The 18,815-nt window shown below is 42.1% G+C and overlaps 1 protein-coding gene across 1 annotated transcript in view; it reads left to right on the top strand.

Annotated features, from left to right (window-relative positions):
* MYO3B (myosin IIIB) overlaps nt 1–18,815 on the top strand; it is a gene marked incomplete at its 3' end in the record, with an annotated part of 367,317 nt that overhangs the window by 138,370 nt on the left and 210,132 nt on the right. Inside the window, exons 13-19 of the mRNA XM_079782950.1 lie at nt 337–539; nt 4,979–5,077; nt 5,411–5,525; nt 15,178–15,304; nt 16,081–16,291; nt 17,223–17,370; nt 18,607–18,760. Of these exons, the coding sequence (XP_079639076.1) occupies nt 337–539; nt 4,979–5,077; nt 5,411–5,525; nt 15,178–15,304; nt 16,081–16,291; nt 17,223–17,370; nt 18,607–18,760 (1,057 nt within the window). The remainder of the gene's footprint in view (nt 1–336; nt 540–4,978; nt 5,078–5,410; nt 5,526–15,177; nt 15,305–16,080; nt 16,292–17,222; nt 17,371–18,606; nt 18,761–18,815) is intronic.

The following is an 18,815-nucleotide window of genomic DNA, read 5'->3' as shown; positions in this document are numbered from 1 at the left end:
ACAGATGAGGTTTATGAATATTATAATGGATGACTGAAAAAAGTTATGGGATCTCTCTATTTAAACTTGTTTCTAAATGGTTTAGGCATTTTAATTGTCAAGGATTTTAAGTGAAGTGTGCTGGACATAAAAACTGATCTAGCGTCATCTGATGCCTACGCACTGGCAAGTTGCTCATCTGAGAAAACAATGCTGGAGGTTGATGCTAATTTCCCCAAATGAAGTTCTTCTCAAAAATATCCATAATGTGAATCCTATGGGCAGGGAAGGATGCCTGGCAAATTGCTCGGTTAGTGTTTCTGGAGGCTCCTTGTAACTGCTCTCTGTTTGGCACAGGCCCATAATCAGACCTTGAGAGAGAAAATTCTGCAAGTCAACTCCCTGGTGGAAGCCTTTGGAAATGCATGCACGGTCATCAATGACAATTCCAGCCGCTTCGGAAAATATCTGGAAATGATGTTTACACCAACTGGAGCTGTGATGGGAGCAAGAATCTCTGAATATCTCCTTGAAAAGTCCAGAGTTGTAAAACAGGCAGTGTAGGTGCACTATTTTATTGCTGGTTTTGCTTTGAAATGCAGACCAGGAGGCTTTGGGAATTTTAGTTGCTACATTTTTACTCTTGTTCTTGGCATCCTGATAGCTAGGATGGTTTCCCCATCCCTCCCTCCCCCAACCCTCTTCAGGAGCACAGAATTATTTAAGCAAAGGATAAATTGTGATTTCTAACTGAAACGATGTTTACAAGCAGAGTACAAAGGGCTGGGGTGGGGGCACTTTGGGATAGATATATCCATTTCTCCTGAGTTGGTTATACCAGGTATAATTTAACAACATTGCGCATACTTTTAAAAATCATTAGGCCCCTTAAAATTGAACTTGTCTTAAAAAAAAGTACTGAGAATATTCTACATGTCAATTTTTTCCTCTAGATTGAGAGAGGAAAAACTATTTTCTTTTAAGAAGAGCAGGACAGCAATAGTGCTCAACAGCATGGACTGCTCTGGGTTTGGGTGCTGGCTCTGATAGTTACTGTGTGACTTTGGGTATGTCACTTAACCTCTCTGTGCCTCATCTGTGAAATGGAGATGATACTAGAGCCTACCGCATGGGTTTGCTGTGAAGATTAATAGTTTGTTTATATGAAATTCCTTTAAAAAGTGCCCAGTATGGTACATGTTATCAGAGTTAGCCACTTTTTATATTATTATTACTATTGGAGGACACCAGACTTCCTCAGGAACAGGCTCCATTCATGCGTTGTACAGTAATTATCTATTGAATTCCTGCTGTATGCCAGGGCTGTGCTCCCTCCTGGTGTTGCAAGAGTAAACAAAATAGATAAGGTCCAATATTCATGGAGCTTGGAGTGGATGGGGATTGGGGAGCCCAAGGAGGATCTTAAATGCAGAACAATTGTGCTAAGTACCAGGAAGCAATGTACTAGTAAGGTGCTGTGAAGGCAAAACAGGAGAAGGAAGGGCACATGACCTAGTCCAGGAAGAAAGGGGCTCCCTGTGTGTGACACTGTATCTGAGACCTGAGGCTCACTGGGAGTTAGCCAATGAGGTGGGGGATTCAGAGGGAGAGAGGAGGAAAGATGAGTCCGAGACCAGATCATGCAGGCTTTGGACCCAGGCTGAGGAACCTTATTCCAAATGCAGTTATTCTTCTGAACCTTATTCTAAAGGTAATTGGAAGCCATTTAATGTTTTCAAGGAAGGGAGTCACAAAACCCAACAAGCATTTAGAAATGACTGTTCTGGCTTCAGTAGGGTGAATGGATTGGAGGAGAAGTATTTCATTGAGGCTGTTAGGGTACTGTTGCCAAATCCATGTGAAAGGATGTTGGGCAGGACTAAGATGGTAGCAGTGGAGATGGAGATGGAGATGGAGAGGAGTTGATGATTCTGAGAGATATGTGCAAGGAGAATCCACAGGACTTGTTCTAGGTTAAGAATCCAAGCATCTTCTTCTATCACACACTTGCAGTTTTCTCACAAAATAGGGACTGACATGAAGAAAATTAAACAAATGAGCGAAAGGATGGAGTTAGAGTTATTTTAGCTTCCCTGTGGCTTCTTGATTAATTTTATGAGGTATCTCATTTATTTCTCCCAAAATTAGGGTGATTTTAAAGTTTAGGGAGCTACCCCTGACAGCGTAGAAACTCCAGTTTTCTGTGTTCAAATATAAAGTGGTCTTTTTGCTAATATAATGTGAAAAGAGTTCCAGTCACAGCTATGTTATTTCTTACTGTGTATATTGTTTATTAATATAAATATCCTTATACCTTACTTCCCTCATATGCAAAAAAGGCATACTAAAGCTGACATCATAGGGCTGTTATGAGAATTAAATGAGAAGATATGTGATATACCACATATAAATCTGAAACTTAATAAATCATAGGTTATTATTAAATTTAGTCCATGTGATAGCACTTAAAGAGTAAAATGGACTGAAGACACATTGAATGAGTAGGAGATGGCAGCTTTGCAAGTCCTGTTCAGCTAACCTTCTGATTCTGTCCTCTTCTGGGCACATAATAGGATTCCCCTTCTTGGTAGCTTGTGGCTAGATGTGGTCACATGACCAATTCTGGCAAATTAGCATCTAATGCAAAGACCCTCCAGAGCTCTGGCAAAGTGCAAGATGATGACTGCTCCATCAGCCTGGGCCCAGGAGTGACTATGGTAAACACAGCCTCCCCACTGCCCCTCCCTGCTGGCTTTCAGTGGATGTACTCTGAGCAAGAAGTAAATCTTTGTTGAGTTAAGCCATTCAGATCTTGGGATGTTTGTTATTGCAACAGAACTAAGCTAATCCTGATTGATACATGATAAAAATCAAGTTGAAATTAAGCTAGGAATGGATATTGGTAGGCAAAGTTTGAAAGAATTGTAACTAGAGGTAGCTGCAACAAAAAAAGGAAGAAGAAGGAAACTATAGGAAGATAAGACCAAGACAGATGAGCCAAAGCCAGCACATTTACCAGAGGTTAGAGAACAAGTGACATTCATACCAGGCACACAGCTTCATAAAGCCCTATAAAGCACACCACCATCACCACATGCTTGTGTTAGAAACCTGGGAGGTAGACTCCAGGTCCCTTTTCCTCACTGCCTTCATTCATTCTATTAGGATTGATTTTTTTTTTTTTTAGTTATTCTTCCAAAACATATCTTTAAGCTATGTTGTACTTCATCATCAGGGTCATTACCCAGTTTAAGCCACTCTTACAACCTAGTCTTCATCTGTCAGCTAGAGTGTACTTTTCTCAACATAAATGTACTCATGTCACACACTTACAGTGCACCCTGGCTCCAGCACATCAAATAATTCTAATTGATTAATCAGCAAAATCCCCAGTATGGCCTAACAACTCCTTTTGTTGGCAGGCCCTGCCTACCTGCCCACCCCCTTCTCACTAGCATTCTTTTGGACCTGCGTGGGTATCACACGCCCAGACTTTGTGTATATGCTGCTCCCTCTCTTTGGAATGCTTTTCCCTTCTCTCTGTAGCTCCTTCCAGCCCCTTCGCATGCTTCAGAGTTTAAGTGTTATTTTCCTAGAGATTCCTTCCCCTGACTTGACACAAGTAGCCCTTATCCCACAACGTTATTCTTCATCTCAGCCCCTCCTTTGTCTCTTTCCAAGTCCTCATCACAAGTTTCCTTATTAAGTCATCTAGTTCCATCACTAGAAGGGGAACTCCAGAGGGCCTGGATTCCCTTGCACCTGGTGCAGTGCCTGCCATGATTGACACTCAATAAGTTTATAAGTTGAGTGAACAAATGAGTGAGAAACGGCAAGTAGAGACATCTAGATTACAGGGCAGACATAAGAAGAGCTTTGACAGGATTAGCAATCAGAGGAACGCTAGGATATCCAGGAGAAGCTGGAGAAAAGAGTGGGGCCCATGTCACAAATAGGGACAAGGAGTAGAAGCAAGACAAAATTTCTTTCCATAGAGCTAAGTTGGCCAAGGGGAGGATTTGCCAGAATTCTCAGGATTGAACAGAAGAGACTATCATCCTCTAGAGCAGTGGTTCTCAACCTTTCTAATGCCGCAACCCTTTAATACAGTTCCTCATGTTGTGGTGACCCCCAACCATAAAATTATTTTTGTTGCTACTTCATAACTGTAATTTTGCTACTGTTAATGAATCGTAATGTAAGTATCTGTGTTTTCCGATGGTCTTAGGCTCTACAGCAGCGGTTCTCAACCTGTGGGTCATGACCTACAGGTTGAGAACCGCTAGCAGGGTCGCCTAAGACCATCGGAAAACACAGCATTAGAAAGGTTGAGAACCACTGCTCTAGAGGAAAGAAAGGGATCCAGAGCAGTTGTACTTTCCCGTTCCTTGTCTCGTCATTAGCTGACAGCAGTCCATAGACCACACTTAGAGTAGCATCTATCTGAAAGGACCCTGGCCAGGCTGGTCTAGGAGAGGGTGGACAGCAGTAGACCAGGAGGACTGATGCATATCATTTTGAATTGTGTTCTAAAGAGTACAAGTTTGAAAGCATGAAAACCTCAGTTTGGGACCAAGTCCATAATTTGATATACAAACTGGCGAGCCACTTAGGGTTCCAGAAGAGTAGGGAGTTTGGCTGAACTCTCTAAGATGTGTATCATTGTCTCTGAAGTAACCTGGACTACTAACAGAAGGCATGGGCACAGATGCATAGTCATTTGGACTGGAATAGAAACACATATAACCAGAACTGTTATCTTAGATGTTCCATTCTGTGTACAGTAAACCTAAGTGTGTTTAATAATGTGACATGGTTACAATTACTATACTAATCCTATCATTATTACTATTCTGTAATTGGGATGTAGCATATTGAATTGCCTGAAAATTTGCTACAGAATAATATATTGCACAGAAAGGAAATGGTGTGAATTAGTTGGGGTGTGGAAGCCCAGGATATGTTATTAATAATGTCCCCTCTTCCTTTTTGTTCTCAGGGGGGAGAAAAATTTTCACATATTTTACTATATTTATGCTGGTCTTTATCACCAAAAGAAGCTTTCTGAGTTCAGACTTCCTGAGGAAAAACCTCCTAAGTAAGTGTCAGGGATTTTAATTTTGGATTTTTAATGGATATGTAACTAGCAGTTGACAAAACTTGGAAAGAAATGGGGCTGTTCTCCTCACTGGACATCCATAATGCCTTCAGCTGAAATACCAAGGATGAGATGGCAGGGACGGCCTCTCACCATTTGCATTTTCTAGAATGTTCCAAACTCAACTACAGGCATTTTACTCGGCTATGTACACCACCATTCCACCACAGTACTAGGGAATGCCCCTGCAAAGAAGGAGCCCAATGGTGCCCTGGTATTTGGGGTGCCATTTGCCATGTCAGTGATCCTTCTGTTTGATCATTCTCTATTTAGGTACATAGCTGATGAGACTGGAAGGGTGATGCATGACATAACTTCCAAGGAGTCTTACAGAAGACAGTTCGAAGCAATTCAGCATTGTTTCAGGATTATAGGCTTCACTGACAAGGTAAGTGATTGTCAGGAGAGAAGGAAACGCAAGTGTTAAATATTTTTGGATCAATGTGAGTGTTGGGTCCGATCCCCTCTGGTAGGAACGGGACTTTTTTGGATGCCAGGAATTGAAAGGAGATATGAGCAGCCAGAAACAGATGGGAGAGACTTTATTGCAGGCCAAGCGGCCATTGCAAACACAGCAGCCCACAGCAACAAAGCAACCATTCAAAGTAGCCCCCCAAAGCAGCCGTGCTCTGGCTGGTCAGCAACACATTTTTACTAACTCAGACAACAGAGGCTTCTTGCCAAACAGTGACGTCAGTGTTACATAAGATAAAGGTGCACCTGTGCGGCGCATGCAGTAAAACTACTGTGTCATCGCCTTTGCACATGCATACGGCACATGGGCCTTTAACATCCGGCGTACTCTGATCAGAGTTCCCACAGTGAGTAAAGGCTTGAATGTTCTAACTTGGGGGGAGGTTACTTGCTTTTCAGATGCCACACACTGGTCATGTCATGAGGTGCCACTACTCAAAGTTGGACCTAAGGACCAGAAACATTGTCTTCACCTGAGAGCTTGTTAGAAATGCAGACTCTCAGGTCCAACCAAGAACAACTGAATCAGAATCTGCATTTTAACAAGATGCACAGGGTGAACATTAAAGTCGAAGGACTGCTGTAAGTGCCATGTGCCTATGAGTCGTTGTTGTTGTCATTCATTCACTGCAGCTGTGATACCAAATGCCAAAATACTACTGCCCCTTTCTGAGCAGGGGTTGTTCCAACCATTACAGTGGATTGTGTAATAGGAGTACAGGAATATGTAGGTTACACTCAAGTTACAGAAATATATTTATGCAAGTATTTCCTTGACCACCAAGACAAGTTAATTTAAACCTTTCAACTTGCAGTCACTGCCTTCTCCATGGTACCCAGTTGCACATTATTAACTGTAGTTCTAAGTACTGCACTCTTCTTATCGTACTAGATACAGGCTGTCTCTATTAAATATATGCTAGAGGTGACAGAAAGTATTTATAACCCTCGGCTCTCAAATATTATTCTGTGATACATTTATGTCATAGTTTCTGGGCTTCATGCCATCAATTTTGCAAAATATACAGATTCTTTTGCTTTTCCAACAAAGGAGGTGAATGATTAGGAAGTAGGTGAGAGTGTTAAATCTTAGGGGATTAGATTACAAGACAGTTGAGTTACCGTGGGACAGCCATTCTGGATAAAGGATTGCTTCTGTAATCCAATGAGTTTGGCCAGCCCTTCCCTCCCCAGCATCGTTGATTTTAGTCATAATAATACCTTTCTTCTTTCTAGCCAGCTGTTAATTTTCTCTGTCAGCCTCCCACAGACTTTAAACTGACAGACAGTGGAAAATCCCAAAGGTCAGATAAAAATAGATATATATTTCCCTTGGCTCCTTAGAGGAGAGCAATTGAACAGGTTCCAGCATTGTTAAAAGACCTTTATGGTTATTAATTTATAGAGCTGTTGTTATCAAAGATGCATGGTAGAGCCATTTAAAGCCCTGGGCCATGCCAAAGTGTTTAGGGGCACACTTCCTTAAAAAGGTACAGCAACAATAGAGAAGTCAGCCATGGGGTTGTAATATTTTGATTTCAATGAGTACAGTGATTGATGGTTATAGAATACTGTGAAGAGGCCCTACTGGTTTGGCTCAGTGGATAGAGTGTCGGCCCGTGGACTGAAAGGTCCCAGATTTGATTCTGGTCAAGGGCATGTACCTTGGTTACGGGCACATCCACAGTAGGAGGTGTACAGGAGGCAGCTGATCAATGTTTCTCTCTCATCGATGTTTCTAACTCTCTATCCCTCTCCCTTTCTCTCTGTAAAAAATCAACAAAATACATATTTTTAAAAAAGAATACTGTGAAGAGATTGGTCCTAACTCTAAATGAAAATATATTGTGGTGCTGGTCTAGTAATATAAATATACTGCAAATAATAAACACATGCTGCTTAGGATACAGTTAAAAACAAAAGAAATTAAATATGCTATTTAATTTCTTGAAGTAAGCCATCCTAACCTCTGTGCAAAAAAAAAAAAAAAAAAGTACAGAAGAAACGAATGAATGGTTGCGTTAATAAATATGAAAAGAAAGAAATGTAAAAAGTGGTAAACATTCTTAATTTGTGCCTTATCTGGACTGTTAAATGAAAAACCAGAATATAATTATATGTGTATGTGTGTATATCATGTCCCATATTAATTCATACTGAAATAAGCCAACTTATATCAGTTAGCAACATTGGAAATGGAAGAAAAAGGCTGGATCTAACCTAAATTCTGTGGTTATATCTTTGTCTATATCTCTATAGACAACCTGTTTTGCTGAATTAACTTAGTTCACTCTGTTTATAAATTCAAAATAATTTGACTAAATTCAGAGATTCAATTGAATGTAGTCAGGCAGAGGATGCCAAATAGCTGGTGTTACAGAACTTTTTCTTAAAGTTTTCTGAGGGACACTTTTAGACAGAATAATAATAACAGTTCCTTGCAGGAGACTGGGGGAATATACCTAAAACCCTATTATGAAGATCGGTGCTTTCAACTCTTACTTTTGGAGTCAAACCTTACTATATTTGTTTAGTACAGGGTGGCGCAAAAGTAAGTTTGCAGTTGTGAGTACGCAAAACAGAGTTTATTCTTGAATTATTATTAATTGTGTTATTTTTCATACGAACAGCTGTAAACTTAATTTTGCCCCACCCTGTATTATGTTTGTCTTGCTGGTATATGGATTATCATAACATTTTAGAGTTGTAGGTATGTTCATATTTAATACTACATGAAAACTTTTTTAGAAGATTATCTATGTGATGGTCAAGATTGGATAGTTATTGCAGATCCCTTGATGAAGAGTTACGTAGAAGGCTTTAAGATTAGGGCAAATTTCTTTTCCCTTTCTTCAAAATCAATTATGAGTTGGGAAAGGAGTGTATTCTGAGAAAAAAAAAAAAAAGGATAAGCAGCGAACATACATCCTGCATGGGGCTTTGTGGAAAAATGCTCTTTCTTCTCCACTTTTGCTAGTCGGTGGTGAAACTGAATTCATACTTATCAGCAATGAATTGGGAAACCCAGCTGGAGGAGTTGTTAGTCTTCTTGATAATTTTTTTCTGTCCTGAGGGAGGCATTTCCATATAGAACATTGGAAACTGGTAAAAAAAGAAAGAGATAGGGCTGAAACTGGTTTGGCTCAGTGGATAGAGCGTCGGCCTGCGGACTCAGGGGTCCCAGGTTCGATTCCGGTCAAGGGCATGTACCTTGGTTGCGGGCGCATCCCCAGTAGGGGGTGTGCAAGAGGCAGCTGATCGATGTTTCTCTCTCATCGATGTTTCTGGCTCTCTATCCCTCTCTCTTCCTCTCTGTAAAAAATCAATAAAATATATTAAAAAAAAAAAAGAAAGAGATAGGGCAGCATGGCAACATTCTGTAGGAAGGGCAGGGTTGCCAGGAAAGGCTCCCTAGCTGGAGATGAGCCAAGAGGAAAGGAGCAAGGCGAGGAAGGCGAAAAAATCCTGCCCAGGGTGGCTGTGCGAGGAAGAGAGGAGACATCTGGTTAAGAAGTGTTGAGAAGGAAGAAATCCCACAGTTGGACATACTACTGATTGAACTCTACCATGATTAGAACATAAGAGTTGGTATAGGTCCCTAGGCTAGAAAGGAAGAACTAACCCAAGGGTGAGATTAAAGGAGTCAAGTGGAATAGCGCGAAAATGTAGCCTAGGGAGCCTCCCAAGGCTAAGAGCTCATTAATTAGGTGAGTTTTGATATTCCTTCTCAAGTTCCCTCCCTGAGGAAGGAGACTTCAGTCATTCACATAGTGTTTGAATGCCAAAGATGTTGCTGAAGGTCCTAGATAATTTTCCTCTTTAAAAGAGGACATGTGTGAGCATTGTGCAGAAGAGGGTATTGCTAGAGAAGCGATGTGATGAAAACCACCATTTCCTTTGGAGGTGATCACTCCAATGCCTGGGCACTATTAGTTGGGAGGTTTCATGGCTTGTACTGTCATACATGATGTGTGTTTGTGTTTGTGTTTTTGTGTGTATTAGAAGAAATACATTTTGAGATAACTGGACATAGAAATAACAGACAGAACCACTGCTGTCTCTTACTCTCTGGGATCTGCCTCCCTGGGAAGTGGCTCACTAGTTGCATTCTGTAAGCTTCACACTGTATTGATGAAGGTAATGAGGTTCTGTCATGTTAAATCCAGGCTAGTCTCAGAAAACTCATTTGGTAGGTGTTCCCTTTAGCCACTCTTAAATTGCGTGATTAAAACAGTGCTCCTTGGAGTCAGAAACATGACATCTTACATTTGATTTAGAAGTTTAAAGAACAATATTTATCTATAGTAGAACCTAGTTTAAAATCCTCATTTGTCTTTGAAGCATTATCAGGTATCCAGCAGATGTCACTATACAGTCTGTATTCAGTTTTTTGACTTTACCGAGTAATGTTTACAGGAAGGCTCAGTTGGAGACAATGCTTTATCAATGGTTTAATGACAGTTTCTATTAGTTTGCTGCTATGTGTGGTACTAAATCAAGTTTCCAACAGAGTATTTTTGGTGGGAGTACTTTTCTCTATCTAGAAGCATAAGCTGCAGAAATTTCTCGGCTATATATTTCATTCTCTCACCTACAGGAATGCAAATGTTTAAATAAATAAACATACATTATGTTTTACCATTAATGCTACTTATGTATCTAACTTCAATATAAAAATAGGACTGAAGATCATCTGAACTGCTTTTACAACACTTGTGACACCAAATATGTGCAGTTTTTTCCCCACACCAACCAATTCTCCTACAATTCAATTGAACTCTGATGCTGTCTACCTGGAGTTAGCATCAGATCCCACAAGTTAGGGGCTCAGTCCCACATGATTGCCCCCACTTTAAACACCAATTGCAAGTCCCAGAGATTTTTTACTTCTGACTGATCGGCTATAAATTGGGAGTTCCCAAGACCCCCCTCCTCGGGTTCAATAATTTGCTAGAAGAACTCACAGAACTCAGGAAAACAATTTACTTACCGTTACTATTTACTTATTGTTATAAAGGGTACAACTCAGGAACGGCCTAATGGAAGAGATGCATAGCGCCAGGTGTGGGGAGAGGGAGCACCACTTCCTCTCACCACCCTCCTGTGTTCATTGATCCGTAAGTGCTCTGAACCTTATGAGTGAGGGGGTTGAATGGAGGTTCCAGTACATAGGCATGACTGGTTAAATCCTTGCTGCTGGTGATTAACTCAATCTCCAGCCCTTTTTACTTCCCCCTGGAGGTCCAGGGTTTGGCTAAAAGTTCTAACCCTTTCATCACAGGGTTAGTTTCTCTGGAAACCAGATCCCATCCTCCAAGCACATTAGGATGGACTCAGGTGTGGTTGGAAGGAGCTTATTATGAATAACAAAGGACATGCCTCTCATCCTTGTCACTCAAAAATTCCAAGGTTTTTCAAAGCTCTTGTGCCAGAAATTAGTGTAAAGACCAAATACTATATACTTCTTATTAATCACAATATCACAGATATATTGAGTCTTTCAAAATATTTCCTGACCTCATTCATAACTATATACTCCATCATTTAACTTCAAACTGTTCTAGCTAACCATTAATGCCCTGCCAACTGGTTCATAAGAGCTATATTCAAAAGAGGTTAAGGAAGGACAAATATGTGATACCTTAATCAATAAAGAAATTTTAAAAAAATAAATAAACAACAACAACAACAACAAAAACAAACAAAAGAGGTTAAGGAAACATTTCCCCTTTTATTTTGAAGAAATAACCATACCTGAACTTGGAAGCTGGTATTAGTTAGGGTAAATGGAAAAAAAGTGGCTTAAAGAACAAAGAAGATCAGTTCCCTCTCATAGCCTTCCAAGGTAAGAGGTTCAAGTTGCAGAACAACTCCATTTCATGCAATCATTGGTCTCAAGTATCCTAATTCAAGGCTTGGTTGAAGCTGGGTTGTTGGGAGTTCCTGCCAACAATAATGGGAAAGAAAGTAAGGAGGAGTAATGTTGACTAAATGTTGGCTTCCGTAAGACCAGTCCCAAAGTGGCCCATATCATTGCACTTGCTCCTTTGTTAAGAATTTAATTTCACAGCCATACTTAACTGCAAGGGAGGTTAAGAAATTTATTTGTAGATGGAACACAAGACAACCATCATTCAGAACTATCTGAAAGCTGGATGAATGGAAGTCCTACAACTAGAGAAGTAAAAAAGAAAGCACATTGAGACTGGTAGGAGAGTGGAGGTGTGGAACGAGCTGGTCCGGCACCCATGTGGGCTGCTTTTTTAATCCAGAGGGAGACAGTCCCTACAGAGGCTGCTATGAGGAGCAAGGCGTCCAAGCTCCACACCAGACCCCCCCACTCAGGGTCCCAGAGCTGGGAAGAAAAGTCCCTATAACTTTGGGCTATAAAAATCAGTGGGGATTGAGTCTGAGGGACACGGAGGCTACCAGAGACCCAGGTGTTCCTCTTAAAGGGTCAGGCATGATCTTACTCAGACTCACTTCCTCTGAGCTCCAGTGTCAGGAGGCATTGGGGGACCCAGACACATATGGGGAGGAACTGGGTTGTCTGGCATTGGGGCAGGAACTAGGGCTTTCTACCAGATGGAGGTGCTCAGAAGGTGCTTGCAGGGGTGCTTGAAGGTGCTTGTTCCTATGCCAAGACCTCCCCAACCCAGGGCTGACTGGCAACCATATCTGAGTCCCCATCAACTTGGAGCACACTGTTTGCTCTGTCCTGGTGATTTGATGAGACCCTGCCCCATCCAGTTTGCAGCCCCACCCAAGCTGTTTGCAGCAGCTTTTCCATATGAATGGCCTGTTCTGGCTTAGGCTTCAGATTTTGCTCAAGTCTCTCAAGCTGAGGCTGGTGTCAATATGCCTCAAACCTATCAATAAAAGGCCCAAGACCCGGCACCAGCACCAGCCTGCCTTGCTTCACAGCTGGACCTCACCTGAGCACTTCCAAACCCAATACAAATAGGAAGAATCTGCAGATCTCTCTGTAGCTCCTGCTGGGTGGCCTCAGGCAGTGGCTGACTTTGCACCTCCCTGAAGACCCAAGAGCCAGTGCACCTGGTGGACAGCTTCAGACCATACAGGATTACAATTCTACACATCCACAAGCGATACATGCAAAGGGAAGACTCAGTGAGCACCAAAACCCTATTGAAGCATGTCCTGCTCCATAGGGGTGTTTCCTGCACAGCAGCTCTCCCACTGTACTCCCAGCTAGTCCTCATAGTCAATTGGCATGGAGGTTAATTCCTCCAGTGACACTGACAGCAATCAAGTCTCAACTACAACAAGACTGCTCACAGCCCACAAAGGGGTGCACCTAGAGGTTCCAGCTCAGTTGACTTGGGAGTTCTGAGCCACTGGGCCCTATAGGACACCTATTATACAAGGCCACTTTACCAACTCAAGGAGACATAGCTGCTCTACCCAATACATAGAAACAAACACAGGGAAGCAGCCAAACTATGGAGACAAAGAAACATGTCACAAATGAAAGAAATGGAAGAAAGCAGACTACTGGTCACAGAATTCAAAACCACAGTTGTAAAGTTACTCAATGATTTTCATGAGACCTTCAAGGGACTTAGTGAAAATTTTAAGGATCTTAGTGAGAATGCCAAAGTCATGGAAAAGGACCAGTCAGAAATAAATCATACATTAACAGAAATAAAGAATAATATACAGGGATTCAACAGTAGACTAGGGGATCCCGAGAATCAAATCAACAATTTGAAATATGAGGAAGCAAAAAACATCAAATCAGAAGAGCAAAAAAAAAAAAAAAAAAAAAAAAAAAGAATCCAAAAATCTGAAAGTAATGTAAGGAGCCACTGGGATAACTTCAAGCATACCAACATTCGAATTATGGGTGTGCCAGAAGGAGAAGAGAAAGAGCAAGATATTGAAAACCTGTTTGAAGAAATAATGACAGAAAACTTCCCCTACCTGGTGAAAGAAATAGACTTACAAGTCCAGGAAGCACAGAGAGTCCCAAAACAAGAGGAACCTCTTTAGGCCCACACCAAGACACATCATAATTAAAATGCCAAGGGCTAATGACAAAGAATCTTAAAAGCCAAGAGAAAAGCAATTAGTTTCCTACAGGGGAATGCCCATATGCCTGTCAGCTGATTTCTCATCAGAAACTATGCAGGCCAGAAGAGAGTGGCAAGAAATATTCAAAGTGATGAATAGTAAGGACCTACAACCAAGATTACTGTACCCAGCAAAGTTATCATTTAGAATTAAAGGTCAGATAAAGTGCTTCACAGATAAGAAAAAGCTAAAGGAGTTCATTACCATCAAACCAGTATTATATGAAATGTTGAAGGGTATTCTTTAAGAAGAGGAAGAGGAAGAAGAAAAAGATTTTAAAAATGAACAATAAAGTGGCAATAAATACATACCTATCAACAATCCTAACTAATAAAGAGGGAATATGCTAATTGACTGACACGCCCTCAAAGATGGTGGTGCCCACAGCCACAAGATGGTGGCGCTTAGTCCCCTCAGCCCTGCTGGGGCAGCAGGCATGCGGCACGGCCAGCCCGCCCCCAAGCAGGTCTGGCCGCTCCCTGCGCCTGCCTCCGGAGTCCCCCAGTCCCCTCAGCCCCCCAGCCGCCCAGGGCTAGGCCGAGGCACAGGCAAGCCTCGGATGTCAGCTGCCCAGCTGCCCAGGGCCACCTGGGGCTCAGGTAATCAGGGCCGGCCAAGGCTTGCGCTGCTGGCAGTGGCAACAGCAGAGGTGTGATGGGGGCATCGTTTTCCCCTGATTGCCTGGTCGCCTCCCGCCCCTGAGGGCTCCCGGACTGTGAGAGGGGGCAGGCCAGGCTGAGGGACTCTCCATCCAGTGCATGAATTTTCATGCAGCAGGCCTCTAGTTGAATATAAAAATCAAAATAAATAAGAAATCTAAAGAACAGAATAAACTGGTGAATAAAATAGAATTGGAGGCATGGAAATGGAACAGACTGATGATTCTCAGAGGGAAGAGGGGGTGGAGGGTGAGAAGAGATTTAACAAAGATCTTATATATATGCATTATCTATGAACACAGACAATAGGGTGGTGAAGGGCAGGGCGGGAACCAGGTGGAGTGGGCATTAAGGACATCTGTAATACTCTCACAATAAAGGTTTTAAAATAATAAACATTAAAAAATAATAATTTGATACATGCACAGAAACATGCACAAGGATGTCCATGTGGTGTTATATAGCAATAAAAAACATACAGTAAAAAAAAGCCATCCAGCTCTTACTGACCAACATAGAACTCTGGGATGTGGAGCACTTTCCTCCTTTCTATCATATCTTTTTTTTCTATTTGAAATTTCAGAGGATTTGTTCTTCTTAGAGGAATGAATTCAGACTCAAGGACATTTAGGGAAAAAAATAAAATAAAAGCAAACTTTAAAGACCATTAAAAAAAAAAAAGAAATTTGTTTTGTATGCCAGGAAAAGGGAAAGGATGGATTTTGGTGACAACTGGCAATTTCTGTCACAGTGCTGGTGCTTCCTTGGTTTCCTTGGTAATCACCTTCAAACATGGTTCTTGTCTTTTTTCAGGAGGTGCATTCAGTGTACAGAATTTTGGCTGGGATTTTGAATATTGGGAACATTGAATTTGCAGCTATTTCTTCTCAACATCAAACTGATAAAAGTGAGGTGCCTAATGCTGAAGCTTTGAAAAATGGTAATTATTTGATGCCTGTGCACTGTGTTGCCAAAGTGCATCTTTCTCTCACGTTGGTAGTTTTTAAAGACTCTATAGAAGTTAGTGCAGCTATTGCTGGTTCTTTTGCTAGCTCTGAGTGTTTTCACTAACCAGTGTTTCCTGAAAGATGTCTTGTAGAACATGAGCTGCAAATAGGTGTTCTGCAGAAAAGAATTTCACGGCAGGTAACTTTGGGCAGTGGTTCTCAACACTGGCAGCTTTTGAAAATCATCAAGAATTTTTTTAAAAGAATACGAGAGGTTGGACCCCACTCTAAATCCGTTGAATCAACATCAGCAGGGGAGAAAGCAGGCACCTAATTGTTGTTTTTTTGTTTTGTTTTGTTTTACAAGTAATAATGGTGGTACAAAGAATGAGAATCCTGAGTTTACAAAAACCTCATTTAAACCAAATGAACACCTTTTATGTTAAAATACAGCTACTTTTTATGGCCTGTAAAATACTAGTTTGTGTTGTGACTCTCTAAGCGGATATTATAGTCTCCAGAAATTGCTCCAGCTTACCTGACCAAAGCGACTTCCTTCCACTTTTTTAAATCTAACACCAGTGCAGAGCTTTCCGAACACTTTGGGAGATACTGGGTCATCTGGATGCTTCTTGGGGTTAGGGACCTGGCTTGTTTATCTTGGACTTTGCAGTGCCAAGGATAGAGTAGATGTTGAACAAATGCTGGCAGGATGAATGAATGGATGGATAGGTTCATTCTCCAGTGTCACCCTTTCCCTTTGTTCCAGCTGCCTCTGTGCTCTGCATCCGCCCCGAAGAGCTCCAGGAGGCCCTCACTTCCCATTGTGTGGTCACCCGAGGAGAGACCATCATCCGCGCCAACACTGTTGACAGGGCCTCGGACGTCCGAGACGCCATGTCTAAAGCCTTGTATGGGAGGCTCTTCAGCTGGATTGTAAATCGCATCAATACACTCCTGCAGCCAGAGAAAAACATATGGCAAGTTCCGCCAGGAAGCAGAGGCCTCGGGAGAGCTGTCATCAACCCCGGTGCCTCAGAGTTTGCAGGACAAAACATTTGGTCCTCTCTTGGGTTTTCTTTAGCAAAGCTCTTAGGTCTTCTTTTAAAAGTGCACTGGGGCCCTAGCTGGCTTGGCTCAGTGGGTAGAGCATTAGCCTGCGGACTGAGGGGTCCCAGGTTCGATTCCAGGAAAGGGCACATGCCTGGGTTGCCGGCTCGATCCCCAGCAGGGGGAGTGCAGGAGGCAGCCGATCAATGATTCTCTCTCATCATTGGTGTTTCTATTTCTCTCCTTCTCCCTTCCTCTCTGAAATTAATAAAAAGAAAATTAAAAAAAAAATGCACTGGGATCCAGGAGGGCCAAGTAGTGATACCTGAAAGGCAGATGATTGACAGAGCCAGTACAGTGTACTGTTGAAGAGAACAGACTTGGCTTGGAACTTGACAAACAGGATTGGCATCCAAGTTCTACAGCTTGATCAGCTGCATGTTTTAAGTGGCGGATTTCTCATCTGTAAAATTAGGATAATAATCTTCTAATAATTAGAATCAACTGAGACATTTCATGAAAAGTTTTAAAGCACAGGACCTTACATTATCACCACTACTCCCTCGATTGTGGGTGGGGAGGTGAAAGAATGAGAGTCAGCTCCCATCCATTTGGAGTGGTTCCTCTTTCATCTCTTTCTATCTGGAGCTCCTACTGCTTTAAACAAGTTGGAAATACTGTTGAAAGACTAAAGGAATACATGGTTTAAGACACAAACTATTCCTTTCTTAGAGGCGGCAGAATGCTGCTTTCCATGAGTGGGTACATGGATTGATAAATACGTGGGCACATACATACAGTCTCACTCTCCTCTGAGATGAATGTTTCCTTCCCTAAAAGGTTGTATTCTCTCTCATGCAGTAGTGCAGCTGGCGGTATGAATGTGGGGATATTGGATATTTTTGGATTTGAGGACTTCCGGAGAAATTCATTTGAGCAGCTCTGCATAAACATCGCCAATGAGCAAATCCAGTACTACTTCAATCAGCACGTTTTTGCTCTTGAGCAGGTAATAGTGAACTCTGAAGTCAGTAAACCTGACCGGGGAAAGTGTTTCCAAGTTGCCCACAATTTGAATCAGAAACCCTGTTAGGCTAACAGGTGAAAGGCTCTAAAGGGAAAAACCACTGGCAAAATAAATCAATGGTCTACATTTAGCCTGAAAAACAAAGAAGTCTTGATTTTTGTGGAAAGGTACATTTCCTCCCTTGGGTGGAGCTGGTGCCAAGCCAATTATTTAAATGTGGCTTCCAAACGGTTTCATGTGTATTGCCCCGAATGCAGGATTTTCTTCTACTTTATTTAGCTAAAAATATCTATGATCATGTCCAAAATAACATGGGACAATCTTGAATTCAGAACACAGGTTCTTATGTTCTTAACACTCAGGCCGGCGCCATCCCTCACCTCCAGCTCACCAGATCCTACCGGAACTGGATGGGTGTCTCAGGGGAAGAGGAGGATAGGTTTTCTGAAATGCAAGTCTTTCCCCAATGAGTTTCATGACAAATAAAACAGGGTGTGGAGCTAGTTGGACCCTTCTCTTCCACCCCAACCCCAAGACTCTCCTGTATCAAATAGTTGCAATAATGAGACATTCTGACCAAATCCCTTGTTTTAATGAAGAAGTGGGGACACACAAACTATAATATGATTAGAGAAACAGAGACATGGAGTAAAAATGCCAATATTGGTTTTATCATCGGAGCTGGATAAATCCATACTACACTGCTCTCTCCTCTTAAACCACCTCTCCCTCCCCCTCCCCCCTGCCCCCGCACAAAATTTGACCTTGTTTCAGTCCAGGTTGCATGCATTTATTTCCCAGGGAAATCTGGACTTTTTCTAGTTTTTCAGTCCCAGGTGATCCCCTTGCAGAATCCTTTGCAAAATAGAAGTCTGCTTTCTACCTGGTTTAAACCATACTTCTCACACAGAAAAAATTTTTAAAAATTCAACTTCTTTTCTAAAAGAGTTTCTAAATTATGTTACCAAATCATCATTTGGGAGACGGAGAGCCATCCCTTCTTTTGCGCTTTAGCTGCCTGCCACAGGCCACCCGTAGGTCAGGCTTAAACCAAAGCTTTAACAGTGTTATATGCAGAAGGGTCCTTTACCAGCATAAACACACCTTGTTTTCCACATGTGTTCAGCGTTGCAGGACATAGAAAGTTCATGCTAAGGCAGCCTGGTGGTGCCTCGGCCAGTTTGGGGCTGGAGACAATCACACTCCGTTTCCTTCCAGATGGAATATCAGAATGAGGGCATTGACGCTGCCCCCGTGGAGTATGAGGACAACCGGCCACTCTTGGATATGTTCCTCCAGAAACCCCTGGGACTACTGGTGCTTTTGGATGAGGAAAGTCGGTTTCCCCAGGCCACGGATCAGACCCTGGTTGGTAGGTACCTTTTGGAAAGGGACATACACTCAGAAGAGAGCCTGGCTCATGTCAT

The sequence above is a fragment of the Cnephaeus nilssonii genome (genome assembly GCF_951640355.1).
Source record: "Cnephaeus nilssonii genome assembly, chromosome: 10".
Classification (NCBI taxonomy): Eukaryota; Metazoa; Chordata; class Mammalia; order Chiroptera; family Vespertilionidae; genus Cnephaeus; species Cnephaeus nilssonii.
Note: the sequence above shows the minus strand (reverse complement) of the source record. Positions and strands in the feature narration are given on the sequence as shown.